Source organism: Heterocephalus glaber, unplaced genomic scaffold (genome assembly GCF_053883595.1).
Source record: "Heterocephalus glaber isolate CG9 unplaced genomic scaffold, H.glaber_assembly_v1.0 deba00001608, whole genome shotgun sequence".
Lineage (NCBI taxonomy): Eukaryota > Metazoa > Chordata > Mammalia > Rodentia > Bathyergidae > Heterocephalus > Heterocephalus glaber.
This window is the reverse complement of record NW_028258379.1, coordinates 10,000,001-10,020,190: the sequence shown is the minus strand read 5'-3', so window position 1 is coordinate 10,020,190 and position 20,190 is coordinate 10,000,001. Positions and strand designations below refer to the sequence as shown.

Here is a 20,190-nt window from a genome sequence, read left to right as displayed (position 1 = left end):
TGAGATAGGAAGATCACATGTTTTAGGCCAACCTGGGCAACCTAATGAGACCTTGTCTCAAAATACAATTTTAAAAGAGCTGGGAATGTAGCTCAGTGATAGAGCACTTAACTCAAGGCCATGGGTTCAATCCCTAGTACTGAAAAAAAGTTATATTTTCTGAAATACCTGGCAAATACTAAGTGATTAAACAAATAAAATGTTAATAGAGTCTTACTCTTTAAGTGGGATACAAGTGACGGTAGAGCAGTTATATTATTATCAGCTAGTAAGTCTCTTCTAACGCTTCTCTACCCAAAACTTGCATCATACTTGAAGATTAGAATTTTATACTGACTTTTGTTTTTGTTTCTTTATACTGACTTTTTTTTTTTTGGTACCAGGGAATCGAACTCAGGACCTTGTGCTTGCGAGGCAGGCAGCGAAACCACCGAGCTAAATCCCTTTCCCGAAGATTAGAATTTTAAAAACAACTACACTCCAGAGGCAATGGCTCTTTCAATTCTTTAATTACTCTGATAAGAAGTACCTGGTCCTAAAAAAATTAAATAAAATAAAAAAATTTTTAAAAATTAAAAAAAAAGAAGTACCTGGTCCTCTGTAAGATTCTCAGCATCCCAGTTGCTGCAACGAAGCAGAAGGGACTTGTCAAGGGGAAAGTTCAAGACAGTCTCGGCAAGCGATTTTAGGCTAAGCCCACTGCAGAGCAAACTGTTTCTGCAAGGAATAAATCAGGCATCAAAAACTGGCAAAGGACATGAACAGGGAAATACAAAGCAATGTATAAGTGGCCAATATACAGACAAAAGATAATTATGAGATGCCAAAGAAAACAATAATTTGTTAACTATCAGATTCCAAAGGCTTTTAAAAATAACTACATCCAGTATCAATAGAACTAAACAATCAGGCAGTTTCATCTAAAATTTGTGAACTGTATTTTATGTGTAAGTGTGTATGGGGGGGACACTGGAGATTGAACCCAGGGTCTTGGTACTGAACTACATTCTCAGATGTTTTTCTTTATTTTGAGACAAGGCCTCACTAAGTTCCCCAGGCTGGGCTGAAACTTGCTTCAGGTTTCCAGAGTGCTGAGATTATAGGCCTACACTGCTATGCCCAGCTGTGAATTCTGCATTTTTACAAGCTTTATGTAAAATAGTTTAATAATATATAGCTATAAAAATTTCAATATAAAAATTCTCTGATCCAGCAAGTTTTGAAAAATGATAAGCCTATTTTCATTAAAGAGGTAAAAGTCCTATACAAGCAGTAATAGCACCCCATTCTTTCTGCTCTCTAAAACTTCCTGATTAAAATTGCTTCCAGGAAAAAAAACTGCTGCAGGGAAGCCAAAAAATTGATTTGTCCAAAGCCTGGAGACTTCAACCAAGAGACCATTAAAATGATAAACAAGTCCAGTGTGGTGGTGCATGCCTGTAATGCCAGCACTTAGGAGGCTGAGGCAGGAGGATTATCACAAGTTTGAGGCCAGCCTGGGCTACACAGTGAGCTCAAGGCTAGCCTGCATTACAAAGCAAAACCATTTCAAAAAAAAAAGGAAGACTTTCCTTACAAAACAAGCAGGAAATTGATGATTCTCATCAGTCCCAAAAGGCAGGAACACACTAAAAAGCACCAAAAAAATCCAGACACACCTTAGGTAAAATTCATAAAGTCTTGGTACAGAAAAGAAATCAAGGATCTAGGGAAAACATAAAACTCTCTTTTGCAGCTGGGCACACAGCTCAGTGGTACAGTGCTTGCCTAGTATGTACAAGGTTCTGGATTTAATCACCAGCACTTCAAGAAAAAAATTTTATTACACTTTCTTTTTTTTTTTTTTTAAAGTAGGGGCTGGGAGTGTAGTTCAGTGGTAGAGATGTGCTGAGAAAGAGCAAGAGCTTATTCAATCCCTAGCATCCAAAGAATAAAACATACAAGCAGCAAAACTCAGAAATGAATCCCTACTGTTAAATTCAAACAACAGAGAAGTACCATGAGCCTCCTCCCACATTAGTACTTACAAATGTTCTTATTTCATTCTTTCTCACAGCTGTGCAGTTTTCCAAGCGTGGGTAGTAGTATTTCTTGAAACTGTTACCCCCATTGAAGATAGTATTTAATTTTTGGTTATATAATTCTACTTAAGTTATTAGTTTTTTTAATGTCATATTTGGAAATATTTCACATTTCTTGCACAGACATGAAAAACCAAATGCCACCTTTCCACTTTAAAGTTTCAATAAGAAAAATTTCTGCTGGGCATGTTGGTGTATGCCTGTAATCCCAGCACTCGGGAGGCTGAGTCAGGAGGACTGCCTCGAGTTCAAGGTCAGCCTGAACTACATAGTGAAACCCTGTCTCAAATAGCAATACCAATCTAGTAGCTAATAGCACTAAGTATGATTCCTAAATTATATCAGATTTCTTCCACTATGTCAAAATTTTCAAATTTTATTATTAAAATGCTCAATAAAAAACAATTTTGGGGCTGGGAATCTAGCTCAGTGGTCCTAACTTCGATCCCCGTTCTGGAAAAAATTTAAAAATAAAAAGTTTTTTTAATATTGATGAAATTTCATTTAAAAAGGAAAGGCCTAATAAAAGTTTCTATTTTGAGTGGACCCAGGGCCTCAAACTACATCCTCAGGCCTTTTTATTTTTAATTTTGAGACAGGGTCTTACTAAATTGCCTAGACTGGCCTCAAACTTGCAATCCTCCTGCCTTAGCCTCCTAAGTAGCTGGGATTACAAGCATGTGCCACTGCACTTGGCCCTAAAAGTTTTGTTCTGATTTCCAGAGAAGTTTGTGGTAATATTCAGCTTTGGCCAAATTCTTATTTTGACCCTTGGTCATTCTGTATTTAATCAAAGAATTCAGCCAGGCATGGTGGCACACACCTATAATCCTAGGACTCTGGGAGCCTGAAGCAAAAGGATTGATTACAAGTTCAAGCCCAGCCTGAGCGAGACCCTGTCTAAAAATAAAAGGGCTATGAAAGTACCTCAGCATGAATTCCATAAGTTCAGTACCTACTACCAAACAAAAAAAATCAAAATTCAATGTACCTTCAATTTCTCTACACTCATACAGGTGATTGTAAATGTATTTTTAAAAGATCTGGATGGAAAATCAATCAGATAATGATCATGCTAAAAGTGCAGTGACAATGGTGATAATGATGATGACAGTAATAGGTAAAATTTATATAGCACTTATATGTCACTACTGCTTCTAAGCACTTTACCTAATTTAATTCATTTATTCTTCACACCAATCCTATGAGGGGGAGCATTATTATCTCTACTTTATAGATAAAGAAATTGAAGAACAGAGAGGTTAGTGCTTTGCCAAAGATGGCACAGTTAGTAAGTGGCAGCACTGGCACACCCACCCACCCAGGCTATTCTTGAGTCAACTTCAGCCTTTACACATAGCACAGAGCACACAAGGGCCTGATGAGAGAGGGCTTTTGCTATTATACTTCAAATACTTTCACAGAGTTTTAATTTTTACAGTACAATTTAATGTGTTATTGAAATAAATGTATACTTCACTTATAACAGTTTTATGTACTGAAACCAAACTAACAAAACAAAATTTTACTGCATACTAAAAATTATAATAAGCACAGATTTTAACAAGGCCTTCTCTGACCTTTATGAAACCCTCCCACCTTTGAGTGCAGTGTCATCTGAGACAGGTGAGACACTGTTTCAGTCCACATCATTATGAAAGAGGACTTCTGCACATACGTGAGAAGGTAACTGTGACTGCCTCTCCAAGAAAGACAAGTGGTAATAGAATTTCCACAGGAACAGAATTCTAAGAAAAAAGGAGACAGATGTGGTGGCACACCTGTGAACCTAGCACTCAGGAGATTAAGGCAGGAGAATCATAAATTCAAGACCATCTTGGGCTATACAGCAAGATTCTGTCTCAAAAAAGAGAAGAAGAAGAAGAAAAGAGAAAACTCTTTTCCTCCAAGACAAGCGATAGATCTATCATCATTTTTGGATAAAGAAAGGATTTACAAACTCAGTTCCTTATCAGGATGAGTCAGGATTAATACCTGGGCCACTGTTGTCATCTACAATGCTGAATCAGTGATGTCAGATCATCTAATTTTTCCAAAGAAGCCAGAAATTGGGCCGGGGACTTAGCTCAGTGGTTCTGCCACCTGCCTCACAAGCACAAGGTCCCGAGTTCAATCCCTGATACCAAAAAAAAAAAAAAAAAAGACCAGCTGAGCATGCTGGAATAGGAGCCTAAAGCAGAAGGATTGCAAGTTTGAGGTCTGCCTGGGCTACATAATGGGTTTAAGGCCAGCCTGGATTACATAGTGAAACGCTGTCTCAAAAAACAGAAGCAAAAATAATAAAAATTCTATGTAACTAAAGTTTTCACAGAAGTTGGAATGTCTCTCACAAATTCAATATGCATTTGTAAAGAATTTCAAATATTTCCTTATTGATTCCCAGTAATACACAAATCTTGCTAACATGTTTGACCAAAGTCACAGGAATCTCAGCATTCATATAAATTGTACCTCTGCCTCGTGGCTAGGTATCGAAGGTCCAGGCACCCTCTAACCATGAGGCCATAATCCTGCAGAAGCTTGCTGGCATCTTCTGAACATCCCACTCCAACTTTTAAAATGGTGCCATCTGCCAAAATATCCAGTAATGTTTTTGGTAGTGTTTTGCCTCCATAGATCAGCTTGGGCAAGCGAACCAAGACACAGAGGCCGCTTGGTGAAGCCATTTGTAGGAGTGACAGAGGACTGGCTTTGCCTTCCAAATTTACCTGCAACAGAGCAAGACAGATCATGGTTCACAACCTGTACAGCAGCAAGCACAACCCCAAACTGTAGCTAAACAAACAAACAGGCTAAGAGGCATATCTTTAGGAGCAGCTGGCCAGAGCTGGGGTTAATTCTAAGGAATTAATGAGTGAAATGGACCTTGTAAGCCAGCATCCCAGACAAAGCTTCCTTAGGGCCCAACTCCAGGGCTGGAAACACGAGCAGTCCACAAATAGTGGCCAGCTGACACACAGTAGCTCTGGGACATATACTAGCAGAGTCAGATGAAATGCTGGTTATAAAAGGGTAAGGAAAAAAGGCTAAGGCGTGCCAAGTAATAAACACACTCTACATTATCCAAACTCTCTTATGTGCTAGTAACTCATTTACCTTATCAGTACTGCCTCAACAATCAATTTTTTAAAAGAAGATGAAAACACAGACCTGTAAATAAGTGCTATCTGCCAATATAACAGATCCTGGTGGCACAAAATGCTTTCTCACCATTTTATAGCCACAAATGTACTCACACACAAAAAAAATAATATTGAGTATAATGCTACTGAGCATAAATTAGGAACTTTCTATCTTAAGAGATAAAAATAATTTTACACAGTAACAACATATTTGGATCTGGTTCAATCCTTTTGTGGTCATAAGTAATTTTCAAAAACTGCTGAAAGCTAAAAATTTGATCCATAGAAAAACTTACACACAAAGTTCATATACTTTTTCAAGGGATTAAAACGCCCTATGACTATCCACAAAACTCAGATGAAGCACCTAGTTAATTCCAGCCCTTCTTATGTTTCAGCAGAGGAAACTTAAGGCCTGTAGGTGAAGCAATTTGACCAAATATGGTGAGATTAAAGGCAAAACCAGGACTATAACCTAATTTTTGTTAGATGAGAGTGATTTTTGCCCAAGGGAAACTAATCGGGTTTTTTTGGTTTTGTTGAAGCGAAGCATTTATTGGCACATTTTAGATAGACTTCATGCTTGCACATGATATATCTTGCTTCTTTTTTCCCAACCCCCACTTTGACCTCTTCCCCTCCTTATATACAAAAGTTTTGTTTTCATCTTTTCCTTCTATTTTCTCTTTTCTTTTTTCTTCTCCTCACCACCACCACCACCCTTGTTCCCCTTATTTGGAAATGCCTACAGAAATTTTTGACTGTCACAACTGTGTGAAAGTAGTGTACTAGTATCTAGTAGGTAGAAGGCAGAATGCTAGTAAACATCCTACAACGTACAGCAGAGCCCCTCACAAGATCGGCTCCCTAATGTCAACAGGGAGGAGGCTGAGAAACCATGCTCTAGGGCCATGTGCCTCTCACTCCCATACTGCCTGGTGGGAGGCACTGCACAGTGGCACTGTGGATACAGTTATGGAAGAGATGGTCTCTGGCTAAGGAACTGTGGAGTAGAGACTTACAGACACAAGTTCACACACACAGACTATGACATGGTACGTATGAAAGGAGTGGTTCAGAACCAGTGTCACAAGTAATCAGAGGAGGGATATTTCATAGTTGAGGTGATCAAGATCACTGAGAGAAGACAGCTGACATCACAAAGAGCCCCTGTTAAAATCTGGGAGAGTTTTGGCCCTCACCTTCTTTTGCATTGAGTAAATCCATGATTTAACTCACAAAAGCCTTGAGTTTCTTCTCAGGCACTGTGTTATAAATGAGGGCTAGTTCCATACCCCCAAAAGAAAGAATGCTACTTTGATTTCTAAGGTGTCTACTTCTTTTTTTTTGGTACTGGGGATCGAACTTGGGTCCTTGAGCTTGCGCAGCAGGCAGCAAAACCACTGAGCTAAATCCCCGGCCCAGGTGTCTACTTCTTGCAACTCAACCCAGGTCAAAAGGATCCATAAGAAACTTGACTATGGACTCTTATTCTCCAACGACTCATTCTGATGTGGCCAAATCACCTTTTATTTCATTAATGAGTAGTTTCCTTTCTATATAATACAGGTCCCTTCTCTGCCTGAAATGCTTGGCACCAGAAATATACTTTGGTTTTTGTGGGTTTTTTTAGAATATTTGCATATTCAAGATATCTTAGGGATGGGAGCTAAGTCTAAGAACAGTATTCATTTGTTTCATATACTTTATACACACAACCATGATGGTAATTTTATACAGTATTTTTAGCACACCTGCATTTTGAGTATGAGCTGTCACATGTAATCAGATGTAAAATTTTCACATGTGGCATCATGAAAGAGCTCAAAAAGTTTCAGATTTTGGATTTTCAGATTAGCAATGCTCAATATGTGTTTTCTCCACCCAAGAAAAAGCTACAAGTCTCTACTTCTAATATGTAACACTGCTAATTTAGGGTAAAACTCACTGCAAATTCCTAAGACTTTGCACATCTTTATAGTCAGGTTTCAATGTCTAAAATACATTAAATAAGGGGGGAAGATCTTTTTTTACATGCTTCTGGATTGTGCGTAAGAGCCAATGTATTATAACTAAAGTTTTCTCATTAGGAATACAAATGTTTATGATTTTAATTCATACTGAATGTATAATTGGAAGAATAATATTTCTAGAAGGCTTAAATAAGATACCTAAGGGCCAGGGATTTAGTTCAGTGGTGCCACTGCCTGCCTAGGAAGCGCAAGGTCCCGAGTTTGATTCCCAGAACCAAAAAAAAGAATAATATACCTAGTTTTTCCTTCTGATATTTTTCCCTTTTGCTTTCTAATTTTTTTTAGCTTGAAATCACTACTACTCATGGAAAACAATGGAACTCTTAGTTGATCAACATTATATTTACAAGGGAAAAAAATGATACATTTAAACTCTATTAGCTTTATTTAATCCTGTAGCCTCTGGGTTTTTTATTAGTTAATCCACATAAAATGTTTGAGATGTATACACTATACAGTCATGTGCCATATGACAATGTTTTGGTCAATGACAGACCACATATACAGTAGTAGTCCTAGGCCCGGGGATTTAGCTCAGTGGTTCCGGCGCCTGCCTCGCAAGCGCAAGGTCCTGAGTTCGATCCCCGGCACAAACAAAACAAAACAGTAGTAGTCCTGTAAGATGAAAACAGTTGAAAAATCCTATCACTTAATGACATCACAGTTTCATAAGACTGTAACACAATGTGTTTGTGGTGATGATGGTGTAAACAAACCGTGCTACCAGTCATGTAAAAGAGTAGCACACCCAACACAAAGAAATGATAAATGTTTGAGGTGACAGATGTGTGAATTACTATAATCTGCTCAGTACACACTGTCCTTGAGTATTGAAATATCACATTGTACTCTATAAATATGTAAAATTGTGTCATTTAAAAATAAAAATATATTTTCAAAGTACAACATGTACAATTATGTATAGCACATAATACTTAATAAATGGCCAAGTTACTAGTTTATGTATTCACTACATTGTACTTTTATCATTATTTTAGAGTGTACTCCTACTTATTAAAAATGTTGACTGTGCAACAGTATGCCATGTTACTCCAGCAGCAGACTCACTTATCACGTTTAGTATGTCCCTCGATTACACCAGAGGCCACGTTGAGAGACTGGAATCTACCATGTGTAAGTACACTCTGTAATGTTCACACGTGAGGAAACTGCCTAATGAGGCATTTCTCAGAATGTATCCTTGCCCGTTAAGGAACACAGAACTATATATGTATATTTATTTATGAATCCCATACATGTAGTATTAGTATTGCATTAATGTGCTATATACATTATTGGTAGAAGTAGTAATAGTAGTACTAGGTATTGAATGCAGGGCCTTGCACATGCTAAGACTGCCTCTACCACTAAACTATGTCCCTGCCTTTGTATACATTATTAAATAAACAAAAATAACAATTTTAAATGAATGATGAAATCAATCCTTATAGATAAAACTTCTGTGTTTCAGTGATTCATTTAGAGGCACTGAGTTAGAGGTCTTTCTTCTGAGAGCCAATGGTAATACATTTTAGCTTCCATATTCTTAAAAATCGAGAACAGGTCCTTAGTAAGGTCCCTGATTCTTTACATTACCCCATGATGGCAGCAGAGAGTAAAGAATGATAGGGGATCATCTTCTGGCTTGGAAGAGGTTAACTAATCCACACCCTTAGTCTGTGCAGTTTACAAAGGGGTTAAATTTAGATTATAGCTTTGAGACAGGAATGAGCTTGCTCTGTTCAAGTGTCTGGAGAGTAATAAGAAGAGAACAGGAAGAGAATATGGAAACAAAATCAGAGACATTGAGAAAAACCAGAGTACGTACACATTTAAGACATCTGGGTTTTATTCAAGTAATAGAAGAGTTTTTAAACAGAGGACTGACATAGTCTTATTTTCATTTTTAAAATAACATTTTGGTTACTGTATGGAGAAGGACTGCAGGTGCACAAGGGTCAGTGTAGGGAGGTCAGTCAGGAGGCTACTGCAGTCAGTAGTCCCCAAGAGAGATACTTGGGGCGGGGACTAAAGAAGCAGACGAGATACAGAGAAACAGATAGAGTCAAAACATATTCTAGAGATAGCACTGACAATACTTGTTAAGTGAAAGGGAAGGAGTTTTTTGCTTTGGGGTTTTTTTTCCTGGTACCAGGCATCGATCTCAGGACCTTGTGCTTGCCAGGCAGGTGTGGCACCACTGAGCTACCTCCCCAGCCAGGGAAGGAGTTAACAGTAAGGAAAAAAAAGAGTGAATTTCAAGCAGGCCTATAGCCTAGACCCATAGAAGGATGCTCTGAGGAAAATGATCTTCACTTAGCTCAATCTTTTTGGGGTTTTTTTTTGTTTGTTTTTGGTACTAGGGATTGAACTCGAGACCTTGCACTTGGCAAAGCAGGCAGCATAACCACTGAGCTAAATCCCTGGCCCTTAGCTCAATCTTTATTACAAAAATTTATCAATTATTTGCATCTGTTAAGCAGGGGAGCGTTTTGCTAATCTCTAGAAAAGATCAGGCAAGTATTAAGGAGTAGAAAGCTACCTAACATCTCCACCTCTACCTCTGCAGGAAAAAGGCAATAATGGCATCTAAAACATGGCAAGATCCTAATTTTGTACAGGTGATTTGTCCCTATCACTAGTGCACAACACCAAGAGTAACTTAGGGGGATCTAGAAACTCATACTCTATCTGGTAGCGTCCTGGGTTATCTCCTGCTGTGCATAACCACTTCTTTGAACTTTCGTATACTTTGCCATTAAAGACATTTAACATACTATAACTGCCTATTTATGTCTGCTGTTCAATTGTGTTGAACATTATGTCATATTAAATCTATGGTAACCACCTATTCATGTCTGATGTTCAATTGTGCCCATCACTATTGACATGCTTTAAGAAGGGCAATGTGTCCCTGATTTTATTTTCATTAAAGGTAGAGAAAACTAGGGACAATACATGTTTGGGAGGAAAAATCAAGAGCTCTGTTAGGAACAGGTTAAGTTTGAGAAGACCATTAGACATTCAAGGGCAGGTGTCAAGGAGACAGGTGGATATAAAAAGCTGGTATGGTAATTTTGAGAGTCATTAGAATCGATATAGCTAAAGCTATAAAATTAGATGAGATCATTAAAAAACAGTATAGATTAAAAGGCATAAATTAGTGACCTATGACTCCATCTGTTGACCTATAGACATCCATATGCTTTTTTTTGGTTTCCACATACTTACAAAAACTTGTGTCAGAGTTTTTTAATCTTAATTTTTAAATCAGTAGAGGAGGATGAAGGGAGAGGAAGAAGATGGAGGGGAAGGAAATGTGATAGGAGACAGGAGTGTATGAGGGGACGAAACCAAGAAGTAAATGCCTTGTATAGGAACTGTATAGATGCTTTTCAAAGCCCAAGTAAGTGTCCACTGGATTAGAAAACAAGAAAGCCATCAACTCAATCAGTGTAGTAGTATGGAAGGAAATCACACTAAAGGAAGTTAAAAAATAAATAGAGCAAGGTGGAAAAAAGGAAATAATTGAGCAAAAGATCAATGAAATACAATGTATGCATAAAATAAAGAAGACCAAGAAAGTCAAAAGTTGGTTCCTCAAAAAGACTAATAAGGGCCAGGGATTTAGCTCAACGGTTCCGCCGCCTGCCTCACAAGCGCAAGGTCCCAAGTTCAATCCCCAGAACCAAAAAAAAGACTAATAAATTTGAAGTGAGGCTTCGTGGCACACACCTGTAGTTCCAGCACTCTGGGAGACTAAGGATCGTAAGTTTGAGCCCAGTCTAGGCAACTTAGTGACTTAGTGACTTAGTGAGATCCTGTCTCAAGATTAAAAATAAAAAAGGTTTGGTGATGTAGCTCAGTGCCAAAGCCTTGGGTTCAATTTCAGATACCACTGGAAAAAAAAAAGAGGAAGGGAGGAAGGTCAGACCAATAAAATTGATGAACTCATGGAAGGAATAATCAAGAGAGAAACACATATATGAAAGATTGAAAATGAAAAAGGAAACATCTCTATCAAATAGGGAAAAAATGGAAGATATTATAAACAAGTTTATGCCAATAAACATTTGAAAGATATATTTAGATAAAAATATAATTTTTCAAAACTGAGACATGAAATATAGAATACAAATAGCCCCACAGCTATTATAGAAATCGTATCTATAATTCAAAATGTTTTCTTAAAAGAAAACTCCAGGTGATGTCATCAGTGGATTCTAACAACACTTAAAAAGTTAAGGAAAGGGCTAGGGATGTAGCTTAGTGCAAAAGGCCTGGGTTCAAGCCCCGGATCAACAGAAAAAAAACAAAAAAAGAAAGAAAGGAATGACAATCTATGTAAGGCTAGCATAACATTTTTAGCAAAGCCTGACAAGGCATTTCAAGTAAGGAAAATTATACACCAGTATCACTCGTATACATTTTTAAACCTTCTAAAAATAATGAGCAAAATGGATTTATCAATATATTAAAAGAACAAGGCATCATAGTTAAGAATTTATCCTAGCACTTAAAAATCAATGTGTTTTACCACAATAACAGAAGAAGAAAAGCTACACTACTGTCTCAAGAAATAAAGAAAATTATGATAAAATTCAACAATCATGCGTGAGTTAAAAAAAAAATCAAGAAGAGAATTGGGGGCTGGGAGAGAGGGGCTGTCTATATGTACAAGGCCCTGGGTTCAATCCCCAGCACCACCCCCACCCCCACCACCAAAAAAGAATTGGACATGTTTAATATGATGAAGGGATCAATAAACAACCTATTCCACACCTCAAACTTAAATATGAAAGTGTCAGCCAGGCATGGTGGTACACGCCTATGATCCCAGCACTCGGAAGGCTGAGGCAACAGGACTGCCACAGGTTCGAGGCCAGCCTGGGCTACATAGTAAGTTCAAGGGCAGCCTGAACTACATAGCAAGACCCTGCCTCAAAAAACAAAACAAAACAACAACAACAAAAAAGTGTTGAAAACTGTTATTTTGATATGGAGAATGGGTCAAGGGTTCCCACTATCACCTTATTTACTAAATATCAAACTGTGATTCTCACCAGTATAGAAAGGCAAGAAAACAGTGTTAAGGACTGCAGTAGTACACATAAAAATCTAAATGAATCTACAAATAATTAGAGTTAATAAGTGTAGTCCATCTCTATGTACCAGAAAGAAACAAAAAATCTTTAACCTGCATTTATAATAGAAATTATTAAGTCACAGAAAATACAAATACATACACATCTAAATAAATACTTAGATTCAAAAACTCAGTATTACCTAATGTAATGCATACCTATTAATCCCAGCACTCTGAGAGGCTGAGGCAGGAGGATTACAAATTTAGCTCAACCTAGGCAACTTAGCAATTTAATGAAACTCTATCACAAAATATAAAATGAAAAATAAAATAACAAAGAGCTGGGGATGTAGCTCAGCACAAAGGCCCTGGGTTCTATCCCTAGCACTGCAAAACAAAACAAAACAAAACCCTCAATACTACATACAGAAGTCAATTCCCTCTAAAACCGATCTACCAATCCAATGCAATCACAATCAAAATCTCAAGAATTTTTTTGTAAAATCTGAAAAGCTGATTGTGTACTGTAAATGCAAAAACAAACAAACAAACAAAAAACACAAGGAAATCCAAGATATTGTGGGGAAAGAGCACAATGGCAGGTCTTGCTATCCTGAATACCTAGGGTCATCTGAAGCTACATTAGGTAAAACAGTCTGCAATCACTGGGTGTATGAATAGAACAATTAATCAACAGAGCACCCGGAAACAGACTGTCACACGCAGACACTTGTTCTTTGGTAAAGTGGCCTTGCAGAGCAGTGAGGAAAGGACTGTCTTTTCAAATCATGACATTAGGACAACTGAATACTGGGAGGGGAGGGGGGTGTGAAACTTAACTTTACATCAAACTGTAGGCACAAATACCGAAAAAATCAATTTCAGGTGGACTGATTATACAAGGTATGACAAAATTACTATATAGTGACTATTTACATTTTTTAAATGTATTCTAGTAAAAGACACATTGTCATAAATCCCCCTCAAAATATCCTCCCCCACTTCGAAAGCATTTATCCCATAATTCTTGCCACTTTCTGAAGCAGCACTGGAAGTTCTCTTTGGTGTCTGTATGAGATGTGATAAAAAATATAGTGACTGCTGCCGCCAAGTGCCATCCAACAAAGAAGCAGGCTCATAAAAACATTAACAGCGCATCTTCGTCCACCTTATTCACTGGATCTGGTACCATGTGACTTCTGGCTCTCCCCTAAAGTCAAAGTGACCATGAAAAGTAATTTCTTAATTGATTCAGGACATCAAGACAGCAACAACAGCACAACTAAAGACACTCACAATCTCCAGTACCACAAACAAAAACAAAAACTCCAAGAAAATAATATAAGAGAATATCTTCATGTCAATGAACAGGGAAAGATGTGATGAACTGTACTATGTAGATCATCCATTTATCAAAAGAAAAAAATTTTAAATGTAAAGGCAAATTCACAATTGGAGAAGACATTTATAATGGTAACTCACAGCTCACATCTAGAATATATAAAGAACTTCCATAAATCAGTAAGAGAAGACATCTCAATAAAAAGAGGCAAAAGATGTGAACTCTATAAAAGAGGGAGTCTTGGGCCGGGGATTTAGCTCAGTGGTTCCAGAGCCTGCCTCACAATCGCAAGGTCTCAAGTTCAATCCCTGGTACCAAAAAAAAAAAAAAAAATAGTAAAAGAGGGTGTCTAAATGACTCACATGAAACATACCCAGTCTCACCAGTAATCACAAGAATATGCAAATTAAAACTGCAATAAAATACTGTATTACTAAAATTCCATCAGAATGGTTAATAATAAATTATAAATATGATAGTACCAAATTATAAATACATAGTACCAAATGTTGATGAGGAAGTAAAACAAAGGCAATTTTCATATCATGTAATTTTAATATGGGGAGATTAAGTTAATAGAACCACTTTTGAAAACTGTTGGAAACAACAGAAACATACATATTCTACTGCTGGGAGTGGAAATTAGTAAAACAAAATTGGAAAAGTTTGATGTTATCTATAAAAATTAAAGAACACATAAACTCTATGACTCAGAACTCCATCCACAGATACATGTGCCCAATAATAATGAGTGAAAATGTTTATTTGCACCATTTTTTGTAAGAGCTCCAAGCTGAAAAGACCAAAATGTCTACCAATTATAGAATGGATGAATAAATCATGGTATCTTTATACAATGGAACAATACATGGCAATGAATCATAAAATGCACAACACAGATAAGTCACAACATAGATAAAACTCACAGAAACAATATTTAGCAAAAGAACCCAGACACAAAATAATACATATAGTTTATTTTAAAAATAGGCAAAACTAAATTACAGTGCAAAGGGAGGCATGCTCAAGTCGTAAATGTATAAAGAAAACAAGAAGACTGGGGATACAGTTCAGTGGCAGAGTGCTTGTCTCGCACACACAAGGCCTGGGTTCAATCCCCAGAAATGGCAAAAAAAAAAAAAAAAAAAGGCCATAGGACACACATGTGTAAATACCAAATAGTTTCTCTAGTGTGAGAAACTGACAGTGTAAATAAGGACTAAAAGGAATAATAGATAATGTGAAATAGGAAGAAAAGGGGCAAAGGAGAAGGGGAAGTGGGAGGGGTAAAGAAGGGAATGGAATTAATATGAGAAAATGAAAAAATGGAAACAAAGTCTTTGTAAATAGGGAGGGATGGAGGGGTTGAAGGGAGGGCAGGGGAAGGGGAAAAAATAAGAACCAAGAGAGATTATGTAAAGGTGCAAATTTCCAATGATGAATGTCATTATATTGTATACCTAAAATGCACCAATAAAATAAAAATTTTTTTTAAAAGGCCAAGAAGATAAATATCATGAAACAGGTTAACGGTACCCCTCAGAGGGAAGGGAGCGTACAATGATTGCAAGGGGACACAAGAGGGTACAAAAGGAGCTTCTGTAGTAGTGGAAATCTCATTCTTTCATTTTTGAGTGGGGTTATTTCTAAAACAGGGTTTCAGTATATAGTGTAGGGTGGTTCTGAACTCACTATGCAGCCCAGGATGGTCTCAAATTCCTAGCAATCCTCCTGCCTCAGCCTTCCAAATGCTGGGATTATAAGCATGTACCACCATGCCCAGCAATTTGGTACTCCTTGATCTAGTTATGCAATTGTTCTTTTTATTATATATATTTTTTGTTTCAGTTTTGTTTTGTTTGTTTGTTTGAGACAGGGTCTTGCTCTGTAATTCAAGCTGGCTTGAACTCACTATGTAGCCTAGGTTGGCCTCAAACTCATAATGATCCTCCTGCCTCAGCCACCTAGGTGCTGAGATCATAGGCATGTACCACCACACCTGGCAGTTGCCACCTAGGTGCTGAGATCATAGGCATGCACCATCACACCTGGCAGTTGTTCTCTTTAAATAAATAATTTAGCTGTTTATTTTTATTTCAAGCACTTTTCTTGATTTGTTATATTTCATATCAAATAAAAAGATCATAAAGGTTATATTTCATACAAAAAAAAAAAGACTCAAGGAGCAGGTTAAAACCAGATTAGATAGAGCTAAGAAAGAAAAAAGAAAAAAAGGCCAGAGGTGATGGTACACACCTATAATCAAAGCTACTCAGGAGGCTGAGGCAAGAGGATTGCAAGTTTGGACCCAGCTTGGGCAACTTTGCAACATTCTGTCTTAAAATAAAAAATAAAAAGGGCTGGGTATGTAGCTCAGTGCTCTCTGAGTTCAATTCCCACTACTGAACTATAAAAGTGACCTGAAGAAATTGTGCAGAATGAATCCAGAGAGACTAAGACATGTTAACTTAAGAAAGAAGTTATCAAACATTAAAGATAGCCTGAAAAGTCTAGAACATATCCAATCAAATACTAGCAAGAAGAAAACAAACAGGATAAAGCAAACTTCAAAGAAAACTTTAAAACTGATGAAAGGTATCAATCCTCATATCCAGATATCTCTCTTAATCCCAAACTGGAAATGAAGAAAGAAAACAACATCTAGACGTCACGTGAATCTTCAGAACCACAAACTCAAAAGGAAGAGTTATAAAAGAGCTATAAGAATTATATTTCCTACAAAGAATCAATATATCAAAAATTATCTTCAACAGCATGAATAGAAGCCAGAAAACAATGGAATACTACCTTGAAAATGATAAACTGACAAGTTGGGTCTTTTTTTTTTTCAGTACTGGAGATCAAACCCTGGGATGCTCCACCACTGAGCTACATCCCCAGGCCTTTTCATTTTTAAAAATCTTGAGATATGGTCTCACTAAATTATCCTGGCAGGCCTCAAACTTGCAATCTTCCTACTTCAGCCTCCCAAGTAGCTAGGACTACAGGCATATAACACTGCACTGGGTGACAAGCTAGAATGTTATACCCAGAGCTGGAGATTTAGCTCAGTGGTTCAGCCACCTGCCTCGCAAGCACAAGGTCCCAAGTTCGATCCCTGTACCAAAATAAAAAAAAAGTTATACCCAGAAAACTCATTTATAACTAAAAGCAAAATGAAGACCTATTTAGAACAACAAAAGTAGTTATCAATGGCCATCAAGAAATGAACTTCTAAAAGAGGAACCATTAGGGATCAGGAAGGGGATGGTGTGGGGGGAGAAAGGTGAGAGAGAAAGGGTAGAAGGGAAAGTGGATATGATCAGTGCATTATGTACAGAAATATCACAGTAAAACCCACTCATTTATACAAGTAATGTGTTAATTAAGAAAAAAATAAATAAATGACCTTAAGAAAAGTTATCACAAAAAGGAGGTCTGAGATACAAGGAAAGCTAGGCAAAGAAAATAAAGTTTGGTAAATTTATACAAATACTGAGCAAAACAAGAACAAAAGAAATCATGACCAAATACATACCCAAAGGTGAATGAAAGGAAAAGGGAAACAAGAATGGAGGGCTAGATACAGCAAGTGTGGATATCTTGTTTATGAAATTTTTCTGGGACAGCAACCAAGGAAAAGCAATCCTATTTGAAGGGAGATGTGGCATCCAGCATGAATTCAACACATATCAAAAGTAAAGATGAAGTGAGCTTTGAACCATTTGCCATTTTAACTTACCCATGCCTCTGCAATCATAATTAGAGCACAATTACGTCAATTACCATTACTATCCACTTCAGACTAACCTGTTGTTGCTGAAATTATACTCCATGTAGTTGGAATAGTTTTTTTTAATAACAAAACATTTATTGGTACATTTTAGGCATACACAATGATAACACTCATCATAGGGAATTTGCCCTGTACATGGTACATCCCGCCTCGTTTTTCCCATTTGAAAATGTGAATTTTCCCAACCTATAAATGATAGGCTTATCATTTAAGTTCTAATGTTGTCTTCTACTGCTTTTGATGTAATTATTTCTAAAATGATACAGAACAGACTAAAAGCACTCAATCCTTCCTTGATGATCCAAGGTCATTTGTATAAGCAAACACTACCATTGCTGTTATAAAGAAATATCCTCAGAGCTAAGCATAGTGGTATACACCTACAATACCAGCACTCTGGGAGGCTGAGGCAGGAGGATCAAAACCTGGGCAACTTGGCTAGTTTCTATGTCAAAATTAAAATTTAAAAAAAGAGCTAGAGATGTAACTCAGTGCAAAGGCTGTACTAGTTGAACCTAGTTCAATCCCCAGTACAAGAAAACAACAAAACAAAAAACCTCAGGACCTGTAAAGGCTTTTTTCCTGGTCATCACTTTGTTGGCATCTAGTAGCCTCTCCTGCCAACCTGTGATTTGGTGGCAGTCATTCTGCTTAGGACCTCCTTTCATTACATTTCCTGGAATGTGGCTATATTCTAGATAGCCAGAAGACCTATCTGAGAATCTTGACAAAGTGTTAATAAAAGATGATAACTAAGAGCTATTTTATTTTTTAATCTCTGTGAATCACAATGACAGAAGAGTAGATTTTTTTTTTCTTCTTCAGTTTTTTGAGACAGGGTCTTGCCATGTACTTGAGACTGTGTAGCTCAGGCTGGTCTCGAACTCACAGCAATCCTCCTGCCTCAGCTCCTAGCACTGGGATCACAGGCGTGTGCCACCACACCTGGTGGATTTGGCATATTATCCTCATTCTAACTATGTAACAATTCCTCAAAATGACAGCTATTAGAAAAATTAACCAGATGGTTTAGAACGCCCTGGGCTCAAATGTTGGTAATTAGCTATGTGACCTGGGGCATGGGACTATACCTTTTTAAATCTGTTTCCTATCAATAAAGTGAGATAACAATATTATCTTCCTACCTAGGATTATTGGGAAAACAAAATGAGATGAGGCAAGCAAATCAGCAGAGTGCATGGCTTAACTTAGAATAAATGATGTTTCAAATGTTCATTATCTTTTAAAATCCTAATTCAAGTAATAATTTCCATTTAAATAGGACTTCTTAACTAACTTCTCTGTGGCATCCTTATGAGAAGGCAATTAAAATGTTAGTGGTAGTAACAAATAAGCACTTACTATGTTAAAACTGTGCTGAAACCTTTACAGCAATTATCCCCTTAAATCCCTAGAAAAGCCACTGGAGGCTGGGACCATTACATTCCTATCACAAACAAGCACATTGCTTCTAGGAGAGGCTAAGGAGCTTGTACCAATTCACAGAGCATGCAGTGACGATGGACACACACAGGACGCTCGAACTCCGGAACTGAAACACTCCCTTATCCTGAGAAAGGCAGAGGCTTCTCTGGCTAAAATTTACTTACAAACCAGTTGAGAACAAGCTAATTCACCCTTCATCTATTCTCTACTGACTGTCCAAGGCTCCTAGTCGGAAAAACGAAGAGTTTTTTTTTTTTAATTTTTGCATTTTAACTTACCCACTCACAGTCGATTCCAAGCACTGGAAAATCTTCTAACTCACTCCAAAGCAGGGGCTGGATTTGATCCCACTCTGCCTCCCGAGACACTGTCACCACCTTTGCCTGGAGGATCCTCTCCTCCCACGAGGGTCTGGGGACACCAGAGGGCAGCTGGTCCTCTTCTGGAGGGGACTGCGCTGTCCTGCCTGGCGATTGCTGCGGCGGCGGCGGCGGCGGCGGGGGCGGCAACGGGAGCTGTTCCAGGGTCACAGGGCTCTTCCTCCGGCGCTGGATGCCCCTCCACAGGACAAACCCCCCCACAGACACACCCAGCAGGGTGGTCACTGTCAAAGCCATCAAGTTCTGTCTAGACATGTTCAACCTTCTACTGTTTAGGAAAGCATCTCACTAATTCCACAATCTGCAAAACAAATGGCAAAAATATATTTATATACAGAATATAAAGCTGCGTATAAACAAGATTTCCCCTAAAAAGTTCCATTTATAATCCCTGTGACTACAAACTAAAATATCTGCTACAAATTTCCACATGAAACAGTAATATTTTAATTATTTTCATTTTTTTAGTTTTTGATTCTACCCTATCTTCAGTCCTGCCCTACGACAGTTGCCCAGGACTCTCTTAGTGATATAAAATCGTATCAATCAAAACAGAAGAAGCTAGACTCTCACTTTGGGCTATTAGCAAATGAATATTTTAGTTAATAGTTCTTCTTCAATGTGTTTGCACTTTAAAAACTTTAGTCTCCTACCACTTGAATGAAAGCTTTACTTCACAACTAAACAAAGAATCTTAATTATCAGTAAGTTGGTGGGAAGACTGTTCTGCTCTTCTGGAAGGCGTGGGAAATGCAGGAGGGAAGGAAATGGGCTTGAGTAAACACTTCCTGTAACTCCTGAAGTCACAGTAGTACTCCATAGAATCGATTCAGTTACTGCAGAGTAAGGCAGGGCAACACAAAAGGGAAGAAAGGATTGGAGA

The 20,190-nt window shown here is 37.7% G+C and overlaps 1 protein-coding gene across 4 annotated transcripts in view; it reads right to left on the bottom strand.

The window, feature by feature from the left end:
* The window catches only part of Exd2 (exonuclease 3'-5' domain containing 2), a 47,231-nt gene that overhangs the window by 20,360 nt on the left and 6,681 nt on the right, over positions 1-20,190 (bottom strand). For 3 of the 4 annotated variants that reach the window (XM_004837333.3, XM_087195311.1, XM_087195310.1), the window contains exons 2-4: positions 19,206-19,608; positions 4,554-4,810; positions 591-717 (exon numbers count right to left, since the gene is read on the bottom strand). In XM_004837333.3, coding sequence (XP_004837390.2) covers positions 591-717; positions 4,554-4,810; positions 19,206-19,562 — 741 coding nt within the window. In that variant the 5' untranslated portion in view covers positions 19,563-19,608. The remainder of the gene's footprint in view (positions 1-590; positions 718-4,553; positions 4,811-19,205; positions 19,609-20,190) is intronic. The other variant, XM_004837334.3, reaches the window with a different exon arrangement.